This window comes from Dendropsophus ebraccatus, chromosome 2, assembly GCF_027789765.1.
Source record: "Dendropsophus ebraccatus isolate aDenEbr1 chromosome 2, aDenEbr1.pat, whole genome shotgun sequence".
Classification (NCBI taxonomy): domain Eukaryota; kingdom Metazoa; phylum Chordata; class Amphibia; order Anura; family Hylidae; genus Dendropsophus; species Dendropsophus ebraccatus.
The window spans coordinates 188,553,111-188,566,862 of NC_091455.1; the positions used below are offsets into that span (position 1 = coordinate 188,553,111).

Below are 13,752 nucleotides of genomic sequence, written 5' to 3' on the forward strand. Positions count from 1 at the left end.
CCCTCCCCTAATAAAAGTCTGAATCACCCCCCTTTTCCCAGGTTTTAAATAAAAGTAAACAAATAAATAAATAAATAAACATGTTTGATATCGCCGCGTGCGTAATCGCCCGAACTATTAATTAATCACATTCCTGATCTCGTACGGTAAACGGCGTAAGCGCAAAAATATCCCAAAGTGCAAAATTGCGCATTTTTGGTCGCATCAAATCCAGAAAAAATGTAATAAAAAGCGATCAAAAAGTCATATATGCGCAATGAAGGTACCGATAGAAAGATCACATCATGGCGCAAAAAAGTACACCTCGCACAGCCCCATAGACCAAAGGATAAAAGCGCTATAAGCCTGGGAATGGAGCGATTTTAAAGAACGTATATTGGTTAACAACGGTTTGAATTTTTTACAGGCCATCAGATACAATATAAGTTATACATGTTATATATCGTTTTAATCGTAGCAACTTGAGGAACATGCATAACAAGTCAGTTTTACCCCAGGGCGAATGGCGTAAAAACACATTTCCCCCAAATAAAAGAAATGCGTTTTTTTTTTCAATTTCACCACACTTTGAATTTTTTGCTGGTTTCGCAGTGTACTTTATGCAAAAATTCAGCCTGTAATTGCAAAGTACAATTAGTGACGCAAAAAATAAGGGGTCATGTGGGTTTCTAGGTGGAAAAATGCTAGTGCTATGGCCTTTTAAACACAAGGAGGAAAAACCGAAAACGTAAAAACGAAAATGGGCCATGTCCTTAAAGGGTTAACAAGAATTGAAATATCTTTGTAATTGTAATAGTCTGTGCGATCCCATGTATATGTGTGTTGCATTGCCTGATAATGGTTATGTTTTATACTATTAGGATTATGACGATGACTTTGAAGATGAAGGTGAAGAAGACAAGACACTAGAACCCAAAGTGGTCTCCAGGAATGCAGAAGTGGAGGAGATTCAGAAGGCCATGTTACTGGAGAATGAGAGTATAGTCCCAGCTACGCTCAGACACAAAGCATACGATCAGCAGGATGATGAACCAAACTCTGAAGGTTTTCATCGCTCTTTATTCTTTACTTTTGGTTACCTTAGGGCCGCCGCTGATTATGAATATTTCCATTGGTAAATTCGGTTGCCTATCTACGCTAGAAATCCAAGGTTATAGCCAACCCTGATGAAGAATTTGGATTTTGCATGACATGGTGTTCAACTTGGATTAATCTCATACAATATATTGTTACAATCTGGTTTTCCTAATGTAATTTTTGCACGTGTTCAGTGACCTGAGTTTTTCTTTACAAACAGGATTTCAGAACCTCACTGGAAAAATATGCAAGGAGACTTATGGTACTTTTACACGGAGCGATAATTCGCCCGATCGCACGATTAACGATTTAGAATGAACAATGTTTTTTTCATAACGATCAGCGTTTACACGGAACGATACATCGTACGGAAAAATCGTTTTGCGATCGTTTAAGCCTATCTCATACATAGGTGAAATCGTTGAAAGAATGTTTACACGGAACGATCTGCGAATTTTTTGCGAACGATCAACGACGATTTGAGAAGTTATTGAAAGATCAAAATGAACGATTTCTCGCTCGTCGCTTGATCGTTCGCTGCGTTTACACGTACGATTATCGTTCGAATTCGACCGTCATCAGGCTAATTCAAACGATAAATCGTTCCGTGTAAAACCACCATTATCGCTCCGTGTAAAAGTACCATTAGCTCACATCATCACTGCTGAGAAATAAATAAAGACTGTCAGGGACCACTGTAGCTTTGCTGCTCAAAGATTTGATAATTAAAAAAAAGGACAAGTCTAGCCATTTTAAAAATTTCCCATCAAGGAGGGGAAGGGGGGAACATAACCAACTATCACAACTTACTCACCTCTCCCCATGCCTCTGCAATGCTGGATCCCCTCTCCGGCAACCCCCTTCCCCCTTTCCCGCCTGTCTCTGGGATCTCCTGCAGAGCTGACATCATGACCTGGTTGATGGACAGCCCACTTAGCCAGTCAGTGACTGGGGCGGAACGCTGTTGCAGTCACTAATTGGCTAAATGCGCAATCCATCAGCAGGGCATTTTCCCCTGAGGCGTGACATCATCAGAACCAGGGGCAAAATGCTTTGTGGGCTTGGGGAGAGGTAAGTAATGATTGAATGTTGTTTTCCCCCCTGCCAGCTGTGAGATTTTTTTAAAAGCCTGGACTTCTCCTTTAATAAGTTCAGTGCATGACAGCTGGATGTAGTCATTTATCAACACGATTACATTGATTTTGACCAATCTAGGGTTTGCCATAAGTTTACTATGATGTAAACTCTACGCTGTTGTATTTTATCTTCATAATTTTTTAGGACAACGTTCCACTCCAAGAAAAAGCGCTCAGCGAGGGGTCTTCATAGACTTTGGGTCTGCAAAACAACGTCAGGCCAATGGCCAAATCTCAAGCAAGCAGAAGTATGTATATATGTATTTCTATTTACTCTTGGAGGGACTTTATAAGTACTTGGTCCCTCAAGTTACAATATTAATTGGTCCCTGGACAACCATTGCATATTAAAAATATTGTATCTTGAGACCAAACTCTATGGAAAACTGGTAATTGGTTCTGAAGCCCCCTTAATACCATCCCAAAATGAGAAAAAAAACGAAGAAAAGAAAAATAATCAGATAACTAATATGGCTAAAGCAAGTCCTTACATACAACAGTCTGAAAGAGCTACTGAAAACTGTAAATTACTTTCTATGTAGAGGACTGAAGAATTTTCAGGGTCCTGTACAGATCACTCAAGGTCCCCGAAAAATAACATGAAGCCGCCCTCACCTGGTGCCCAAAGGCGCAACTCATCCTGGCCCAGGTGACGAGCAGCACAGGACATGAAGTATCAACACTGTACTGTAGAGGGCGCTACTAGACAGCCAATCACTGCATATATTTCACTAATACTGGGGATTTACCAGTAAAATGGCCACTTTTATTGGTAGATCATCTAGTTATTCACATGTGCTGCAGATCCGGACTGTCTGTAGCATTGTATGTTGAGTCTGGTCTCAAGTTACGATGGTTAAGAAAGAACCATTGTATGTTGAAAATATTGTAACCAGTGGCCATTGTAAAATGAGGGATCACTGTATTTCTGTCATCCTGAAGAAAAGTACACTTGAAAAGGGCATTATGCAGAGATTAGCAACACAAGGGGTCATTTATTAAGTCTGGCGTTTTCTTCGCCTGGCGTATAAATGTCCCTGCAGCGCCAACAGTACGGAGATTTATGTAGAGGCGCACTGCGTGTGTGTGTGCCAGGAAACCTTTTTTTTTTTTTTTTTTTAAATAATTTTTATTAAGCTTCACATATGTACAGCAACATTAAAAAATAAACAACCAGGGTTTGACTATAACCTCTTTCCTTCCCCTCTTCTCTAGAAGGTCGGGCTCTAGTTCTTTTACTCTCACAGTCCAAAGGGAGGCCAACAAAACTCCCAATAAAGTCTACCCACTCCCTCCCTTTTCCCCCTTTTTACAATCTTCCCCTCTAGAAGGGCAGACCTGGATCGGCATGGCACAATCCTCTTTAATTAGCTATCATAACTACTTTCCCCATCCTTCCCCCCTTCTTCCCCATAAACCTCTCTCGATTACTCGAAGCACCAGCCCAATCCGCATTAAAGCTATTATGTATTCCAAAGGTATCCCGTTACTCCCCCCCCCCCCTCCACTTCATATCTTTATCTACTGCCCCTGGGGGATATGCCCATGGCAAAGGGGGCAGAGGGCGCGCACCGGGCGACTCGCTCCTTCAACGCTTACTCAACTCTTACTCACCGATTAAACCCCTTTTCCCTATTACACCCTCTAATTATTATCCTGGCCCATTTGGTCACTCAACCCCACCTGGCTCCCCCTTCTCAGGAGGACCCATTCATGGGTGCTACGACCCCCTGGGCTTTTCTCTTAATAAGGCTGGTCCCTAGTCCTCCCCCAGGCACAAAGATAACCCTGTATTAGGGTCACCCGTCCCCAACAGAGGGCATCGGCCAGCCTATGCTCTCGTTGACGTAATATTATATTACTACTTAGACTTCTCTTTATGGGGTTTCTCTTGATCTCATACACTCCTTCCACGCATTCTCGGCCTCGCCCCCTCGCGCCCTCGCGCACCCCCCTCCCCCCCCCCCGCCACCACACACCCCCTACCCTCTTAAACCTTAACCATGCGGAGAGGACTGGCGCCCCTTCCCTTTTACTCTCTCCCCCAATTTATTCTCTCCTACTACCTACCCATCCAGGCCTGCCCTCCCTTACAAATACATACAGCTTTACGGACAGCTTAAGCCCTCCTCCACATCTACCCTCTTCCTTTCTCTGTATTCCCTATTTATTACCACATGCTCCACCCCTAATATTCCATCTCCATTTTACCCATACTGTCCTCTATTTTTTTCCCCCCATATTTCCCTCCCCCCCCATATCTCCCTACCCCCCCCCCTCCCACCACACAACCAAAACAAAACCCACACAAAAAAAAAAAAAACACCCCCCCCCCTCCCCCCCCCTTCCCTGGGCTTCTTCCTTCTACCAATTTGACCACTTGCTTTCGTATTCCTCTAATCTATTGGACTGTAGGGCTTTTACATAATCCATCAATTTTAGGCTCTTTATCTCCTTTTTCCAATCCTCCACTGACGGTGCACTCGGGGAAATCCATTTTTTTAGTACACAAAACCTAGCTGCAAACATTACTCTATTTACTATACTTTTTTGCACTCTAGTGACCTCTAACCCCCCCATATCCCCCAACAATGCAATCTTCGGACATACCTTCAAATCCAGCCCTACTCTATCTTTAATTATACCAAATATTTCTCCCCAATACCTTTTAAGTTTAGGACATCTCCACATCAAGTGAATTAAGTCTCCCTTATCCAATTTACATCTATCACACAAATCTGTATCCCGTGATTTCATTTTAAATAACTTATCTGGTGTATAGTGTAACCTTCTAATTATAAATATCTGTGACACTCTGTGGTTCATTCTCAGACTACACTCCTTTATATTACCCAGAGCACTTCCCCAGTCTATTTCATTGTTCCCCAAATCTTCTTCCCATTTATATTTAAACTTCTCCTCCAGTGACTCATTTACCGTGTTCATCAGCATCTTATACAGCTTCCCCACCGTGCCTTTACCCGTTTTCATTGTCTTATCATTAAATAAAAAAAAATCCTCCACCACAAACCTATCCTTTTCTTTAGAGTCTCTCACCAAATGTTTGAGCTGAAAATATTGTATGGCGTCCCCCTTACTCAATCCCCACTCCTCCGACAGGGCCTCAAATGACTTTAATTCTCCATCACTCACAAATATATCGTTTATGTATACAGCCCCCCGCTTTGCCCAAAATGGCCAATCTGAGAATGTACCAAATTGGTCTAAGTTTTTATTGCACCACAGTGGAGTGAATTGGTTACTCTTATGCAGACCCAATAGCTTTTTACTATAAGACCACACCTTCCTATAAAGGCCATTTAGGGGTTTGTTTTTCACCTCAACCCTCCCCGCTTCCAACATTGCCATCAAATTTGGGCTACATATATCTAGCTGATCTTGCCACACTCCCCCAGAATCATATTCTTTCCATTTCACTATATAGGCCAATTGCGCCGCCAGAAAGTAGATCTCAAAGTTCGGAAGGTTAAATCCCCCATGCTCCCACTTTTTCGTCAACATTTCATACTTAACCCTTGGGACTTTCCCCTTCCAAATTAGTTCATTACATAAGCCCCTTATTTCACCCAGGACTTTTTTCCCTAACCATACCGGGCTGTTGGCCAAGACATACAGAACTTGTGGTAACACAATCATTTTAACTAAACCCACCCTATCTGCCAAACTAAGCGGGAACTTCCCCCAGACTTTAATTTTCCCCTGAATTTTCCTCATTAACGGTGTCCAGTTCCATTTTATAAAGCTCTCCAACTTAGGTGACACCTCTACCCCTAAGTATTTAATTGGAACCTCGGGAGCACAAACCTTCAGCTGACCATAGTTATCTCCCTCCCTACCATCCAACAGCAGAAGTGATGACTTCCCCCAGTTGATGGAGAAGCCCGAAAACCTCCCATAAAGCTCAACTGCGTCCATTACCCCCTTTATTGAGGGCCCCACACAACCCAGGAACAGCATCACGTCGTCTGCAAACAATGATATTTTCTCGGTTCGTGAGGAGTGCTCGAAACCCCTAATTTCTCTTGAACATCTAATGTACTCCGCCAGTGGCTCCATTGCTATTGCGAACAGGAGAGGGGACAGCGGACACCCCTGTCTCGTACCTCTGGACAACAGGAAAGGATCTGATACCTGCCCATTGACCGATATCCTTGCTCTAGGCTCTGAATAAAAAAGTTTAACACAGTTGATATATCCTTCTCCAATGCCCATTTTCTTCATAACTCTCCACAGGTAGGGCCATTCCACCCTATCGAAAGCTTTTGTTGCGTCCAGGGTAAGAATGGCCCTACCCCCTTGATCCTTACTCTCCTCCTGTATATTGCTATAGGCCCTCCTGATATTATAGTATACCCCTCTCCCTGGTATAAAGCCCGACTGATCTTTGTGTATTAATTTACTAATTACACTCTTAAGCCTATTGGCTAGCATCTTAGTGGCCACCTTAGCATCCACATTGATAAGGGAGATGGGTCTGTAAGACTCCGGGCCCCTAGAACCTTTCACCTCCTTCGGCAGCATAATAATTATAGCTTCCTTCATGGATTCTGGCAGCCTCCCACTCTGCCATGCACCATTTACCACCTCCAATAGTTCTTCTAGCAACCTCCCTCCTGCTACTTTATATAGTTCAGCTGGTAAGCCATCCGAGCCCGGAGCCTTACCGTCCCCCATCTCCCCTAGTGCTTTCTTAAGTTCCTCCAGCGTAAATGGGTCCTCTAACTGTTCCCTCTCATTATCCTCAAGTACCGGTAGTAGGATACCCTCCAAATAGTCCTCTAACTCCTCTGGTCCATAACTTCCTTCCGAGGTATATATCTCACTGTAGTACTGTACGAAGGCCTCCAAGATCTCCTTGGTTGTAGAAACCTGTCTTCCCTGCCATTCTAATGCCACTATCCCTGCCGAACCCCGGTTACTCTCCACCAGTCTAGACAACATTCTTCCTGGGCGCTCTCCCTCCACTCCCCCTCTAGCCTTCCAAAACATCTGCCTAACCGCACTCTTCTCCAATAGAATTTTCTCCAGCTGTTCTTGTTCCTCCACCCATTTACACCACTTCTCCTGTACTGGGTCCGCTTTATACTCTCTTTCTGCTTCTACCACCCCTTCATAATATTTCTTTTCTTTCTCTTTCGTTTCTCTCTTTTTATGTATGATTTTCTGAAGGAGCAAACCCCTCAATGTTGCCTTCATGGCATCCCACACTATTCTACTCTCTGCTGACCCCTTGTTAAACCGGAAAAACTCTTCTATGCTATCCCGCTAATCTAAGTCGATAATATTCAACCATGACGCATTCAACCTGAATGGCTTACCTGGGCCACTTCCTTTGCTTTCTACTTCTATCATCAGAGGTATATGGTCTGAAAACCCCCTATGGCCAAATTTAGCCTTCTTAACATACTCAACCATTTGTCTATCGCCCAGCACCAGATCTATTCTAGACATACATTTATGGGTTTTGTTCACACATGAGTACTCCTCCCTGTCACCATTTTTGATCCTCCATATATCATGCCAATTCAGCTCTGCACAGATCTTAGCTAGTTGTGATCTACCCTTCCCCTTAACCCTTTCCCCAGTGTAGCATCTATCTCTCTCCATATCAAACACCCCCCCACCCAAACCCCCCCCCCCCCCTCACTCCACCCCCCCTCTCTCCCCCCCCCTCCCACCCCCCCCCCTCCCCCTTGTTGGCTAGACTTCACCACTAGGTTCTGCCCACACCCCTTACTAAGTCAACCCCCCCCCCCCCCGACCGACATATCTTTCATAAAAGTAACTATCCGTTATAGACCCTTGGACTCCATCCACTTATCTATCTCTCCTGGATCCGTAAAAAAGTAGGTCCTACTTTCATAAATAATCTTCATTTTAGCTGGAAACATCAGGGAATATCCTATCCCAGCATCTCTCAATCTTTTTTTGACCCCAACAAAACTAGTTCTCATTTTATTTGTTGTATATGAAAAGTCTGGGTAGATTGCAATCTTGTTTCCTCCAAACGTCAAATCACCCCTTCTCCTGCTAAACGCCAAGATTTTATCTCTATCACCATGAAATAACAGTTTAGCCAGAATCGGTCTCGGATTGGATCCAGTGGGATATGGACGAAATGGAACCCTATGGGCTCTCTCTATCCCAAAAAACTTTGAAAGGGTACCAATCTCGCAGACCGACAACAGCCAGTTATAGATGAAAGTCACACAATCTTCCCCCTCGGCTTTTTCCGGGAACCCCACCAGTTTGATATTGGCTCTTCTCTGTCTATCCTCCATATCTAGGATTTTTTTTTGGTTCTGGTCCACTGTCTTTTTTAGTTCTTGCACTTCTTTTCTGAGATTGTTCTGTGTATCCTCTACGTGTGATATTCTGTTCTCTGCCTCTCCCATCCTTTCTCTCATCTTACTTAATTCGTTCTAAATGATAGACACATCAGTTCCAATACTACCTGTCTGAACCAGGACCTCCTTTACTGATTGGTCCAGTTTCTGAATCATGGAGACAATAGCTTTCATGTGATCCATGTCCCCAGAAACCAGACCCCCCAGACTCTCCTTTGAGATTGCCTGAACGTCACCTCCCTCTGCTTCTCCAACCTCTGCGTACGTTTCTAGGGGTGGCTCTACTGATTATTCTTTAGCTATTGGGGATTGCAAGAATTTATCCAGTTTCTGACCACTCGTTTTGACCGATCCCCCTGCCCCCAACATCCCTCCACCCCCAGATCTACGTGCATTAGAATCCTCTTTGGTCTTTTTAGGAGGCATACTCACAATCCCTTCCCTTTAACCAGTAACCAGATATTTTAGATACCACTCTATGCCGTAAACATATAACCCCTCCTATACAAATGTCCTTTTGGCGTATACTATATGTTTGTCTAGTTCCCGCTCCCAAAACGCCAGCAAAAAAGGAGAAATGGCCCCAGTCTATAGCGCAGTAGCAGGGATTCAGGCAGTCCTCCAGCAACAAGTTTCACTTCATATGCAGGGACCAAGACAAACAGCCCTCCTTGGGTTCCCGTACAGCCTTTATGCCCCTTAGGGCTAATCACTCTCAGACACCCGGGATTAGTACCAAACAGTTCATGCGGCAATGGCTTTAAGTCACAGAGAGATAATGTCATTCGTGCCCAGATGGTCAGTGTTTTACAAACCCATCTATTCAGTCTAATTCTCACTGGCCCATAAGATTATTTGGCTTTTAGTCTCGCAGGGTGAGAGACAGTCAGTGATAGAAAAAGAAAACAGCCTTAACATGTGTAGAGGCTCAGATTATGTCCAACCAACCTGTGTGGTTTCCCCCTCGTAGTACCTCCACACCCTGCGGCTATTAGTTTCCTGAGCGGGGCCCCCGCTCCTCCCCCCAGCAGAACAAACTACCTACAGCAGCTGACGCCAGGCCTGCAAGTCCCCCTTGGAAATCTCTCACCCGACGCCGGTCTCTTCCTCCCGGGCCTGCAGCCTGCAACAGTGTCTCTCCTGGGCTCCTCGTGGTCCACTTGCTCCGCGCCTGCACCCGATCTTGTCCCACTAAGCGCCGTGAGCGATGCCTGACTGCTCTCCCTTGTCGCGTTCCTCGTTCACTCGCCGCGAGGTCTCCACGCCATCTCCGCTCCGTCCACCGGCATGGCTAACCCGACTCTTTCCCCTTTCCGTCTATGCCGCTCATCCTGGGGTCCGTCGGTCAGGTACGAGGGGGGAGGAGGCGGACGCTACGTGCTCACGTCCGCTCCCGTGACCTCATCCCCCCACCCCTTTTCGAGCGTGCCAGGAAACCTTAATCTAGGGATTACAGCTGGTCACAGTAGCGAGACCTGGTGCGATCAGTAACTCTGATGACAGTAATGCTTTATATTATTTCCGTTCACACTACGTATATTTCAGTCAGTATTGTGGTCCTCATATTGCAACCAAAACCAGGAGTGGATTAAAAACACAGAAAGGCTTTGTTCACACAATGTTGAAATTGAGTGGATGGCCATCATTTAATGGCAAATATTTGCTGTTATTTTAAAACAACGGCTGTTGTATTGAAATAATGGCCGTTATTTACTGTTATATGGCGGCCATCCACTCAATTTCAACATTGTGTGAACAGAGCCTTTCTGTGTTTAATCCACTCCTGGTTTTGGTTGCAATATGAGGACCACAATACTGACTGAAATATACGTAGTGTGAACGCAGCCATAAGGTATATCTTTCTAACTATAATTTTTTTATTTAATTTAATGTTAGAAAGCGCAGCTTGGAAATCCTCCGGCTCATCGACTTAGATTTTTCCTCCACTTTTTCGTTATTGGATCTGCCTCCTGTGAAGGAATATGAAATGTACATCCGGAATTTTGGAAAGACCAACACAAAGCAGGTATAAAATAGTATGCAGATTAGATTTGGTATTTTTAAATTCATATACTGTATATGAATTGCTCAGAGGTTGCCATGTATTATTGTATATAGTTTTCTCACATTGTGTTTCCTATAAAAAGGTAGATGATCTACATGATGATGATAATAAGAATATTCTTATTATATACTAGAAAATGTACCCGGCGCTGCCCGGGTATAAAGTGTCAGTGTGTTAATTAGATTTGTTCCAAGGTCGCCCAGGAGGCAAATCTATGCCCTTGTTTTTTTTTGTTTAAGTGGAAATCGCCAGGAGTCCTATATATCCCTTTATGCACTATATACCCCGACAGTTCTGCACTGTTAATGTAAATTGTAGCTTATGCACATTAGAAATAAACTAAGAACTTTAAACATCCTAAATACCTAATAGCCAAACTGAGATGTCATGTGATCAGACTGTATACAGAGCCTGGTTATATACAACATTGGCAGTTTTATATACAGCCTGGTTATATACAAAGATTGTCAGTGTTATTTACAGCCTGGTTATATGCAACATTGTCAGTGTAATATACAGCCTGGTTATATGCAACATTGCCAGTGTTATACAATACACAGCCTGGTTATGATCAACATTGGTAGTGTTATACAGTATACAGCCTGGTATACAACATTAACAGAGTTATACTGAGCCTGGTTATATACAACATTGGTAGTGTTATGCTGAGCCTGGTTATATACAACATTGGCAGTGTTAGTGGAGGTCCTGTATACCTGTAGTATATAGTTGGTGGAGGTCCAATATATCTGTAGTGTATAGTTCTGGGGTCCTGTAAAGCTGAAGTGTGTGGTTTGGGGGTCCCCCCTCCGACTGCAGACCATAAGTGTGTGTGCAGAAAACCTGCAGCTTATAATAATAAGTGCATACACAATCCTGCATCATCATAATCTGGCCCTCTTGGGCACTACCTTTCATTCTTGGTGTGGACAAAACAGAAGAGGTTTCAAAGTTTCTAATACTGTACACCCCCCTTTGCAGGTACTCTTATACTGTATACACTCCCTCCCTGCAGGTAGCCCCCATACTGTATACGCTCCCCCTCTTCTTGCAAGTGGCCCTCATACTGTATACACTCCCCCCTTCAAGTAGCCCCCATGCTGTATACACCCCCCCAGGTAGCCCCCATGCTGTATACATTCCCTAACACCCCCTTACTGTATACATTCCCCAACACCACCACCCAGCAACTAAGCCCCTTACTGTATACACTGTATATACACTGTACACTGTTAGGGTGCCTCCACACCTACCGGCTCCGCAGCGGATTTCACACTGTGACTTCGCAGCGAAATCCGCTGCGGATCCAGTGTCATTCAACCCTATGACACTTCATACTGGCAGTGAGATTGACATCCCGCTGCGAGTATGTAAATTAACCCCCTTGGCGGCCAGAGCGTAACTTACACTGACAGAGGCCCCCATCATCCCGCCCGCTAAGACCGCTGTTAGATCGTGCAGGCTCCCCTCTAGTGTGTTCAGCGCTGTGCTGCAGCTGCCGGGCACGGCTCTGCACGTCCCCCCCGAAGCAAGCCGGAGCGGTGTGTGCAGTGTCCAGAGCAATGAGGAGAGAGCTGTGTCCGGCAGCAGCAGCACAGCGCTGAGCACACTGGAGGGGAGCCTGCACGATCTAACAGCGGTCTGTGCAGGCGGGATGATGGGTGCCTCTGTCAGTGTAAGTTACGCTGCGGCTGCCGAGGGGGTTAATTTACATACTCCCAGCGGGATGTCAATCTCGCTGAGAGTATGTAGTGTCATAGGGTTGAATGACACTGGATCCATAGCGGATTTCTGTGGGCCAAATTTGGGGTCAAACAGTTCAGGCTTTTGGAAGTCTATACGGGACAGACAGACTTTAATTTTTATGATATAGGTAGGTATATTATTTTATAGCTTATTTAAACCACTGTAAATTATATTTTGTGTTAAGGGGTATTTTTCTATTTTTAAAACCCCCTTTGAAATTTATAAGGAAGCATAGGCTGTCACAGAAATTGCAGGTGTGGCAGAGGAAATGCTCCCATTTATATTGAAAACCCCCATTCACTTAATAAGATATACTTGCCTTGTTATTTCAGGCTTATGTGCAGTGTAATGACGATGCTGTTGACCAAGAAATTCAAACTGAAGAAATAGATCATGAAGAAAAGTGGACACAGCATCCAAGAGAGGGCGCTGCTGTGTGTGGAGGTGAGTTAAAGGGGTATTCCAGACCAAGATTTTTTTAATGGCAAGTGAGGACAAGACTTAGCATTAGCTACCCCCTGCCCCCATTTGCTGTGCTATGTGCAGGAGACACTCTGAGCTGTGAGAATGCAGGTTGAGTTTGTCTGCCTCCTCCAGATGGTCCAAATTGTACCTGAAAGCGTAATTGTCATTTTTCAGAAAACAATAAATATCAATAAGATTTTAAGAAACTCTTTAATAGGTTTTATTAAGCAAAACGGTTTTCTTCTGTACTCAAAAAGCTGTTTCCCAGCTCCCCCCCTCACTTCAGATGAAGCAGGATTTCTCTGTCCATTCTATCCTATGGAGAGGGGTGGGGTGGAGAGGAGGGAGTTGCGCACACGGGTTACATCCTGCAGTCTTATCTGCCCAAGCTGCTAGATAAGCACTGACCTTTCTCACCTGTGAATCCAGCGTTTTATGTGCCTGGACAGTGAGTAATCAGCTGGTATGTGTGTCTGTTCTTCCTGCTCACTCCTCTGCCTTGACCCCTCCATAGGTTATAATGAACTCACTCTGAAGTTGGATTTGCCTGATAATGCACAGATAAGAAGTGAGGGGGGGGGGGGGGGTAAAAAAAAAAGCCTTTTGAGCACAGAAAGAGTTTTTTTTGCCTAATAAAACCTATTACAAAGTTTCTTAAAATCGCTTGTACTATTGATTTCTGAAAAAAAAAAAAAAAAAAGACAGTTACACTTGAAAGATAAATCCAAGCTTGTATATTACTTCTGGCCTCCCATTAACTTCTGAGCAGCTGCCCCTTGTGTTTGTCATTATTATCATCATCATCAGAAACGTATAGGCTTATACCAGGGTTACTTTTGTGATGTAAGCCTCTTTCCCCCTTCCTTTAGCTTGTCATTATTCTTATTAGCAGCAG

The 13,752-nt window shown here is 44.2% G+C and overlaps 1 protein-coding gene across 2 annotated transcripts in view; it reads left to right on the top strand.

Moving 5' to 3' along the window:
• The window catches only part of DYNC2I1 (dynein 2 intermediate chain 1), a 46,562-nt gene that overhangs the window by 17,509 nt on the left and 15,301 nt on the right, over nucleotides 1-13,752 (top strand). For both annotated transcript variants that reach the window (XM_069958907.1, XM_069958908.1), the window contains 4 exons: nucleotides 861-1,044; nucleotides 2,359-2,461; nucleotides 10,478-10,607; nucleotides 12,725-12,836. In XM_069958907.1, the coding sequence (XP_069815008.1) occupies nucleotides 861-1,044; nucleotides 2,359-2,461; nucleotides 10,478-10,607; nucleotides 12,725-12,836 (529 nt within the window). The remainder of the gene's footprint in view (nucleotides 1-860; nucleotides 1,045-2,358; nucleotides 2,462-10,477; nucleotides 10,608-12,724; nucleotides 12,837-13,752) is intronic.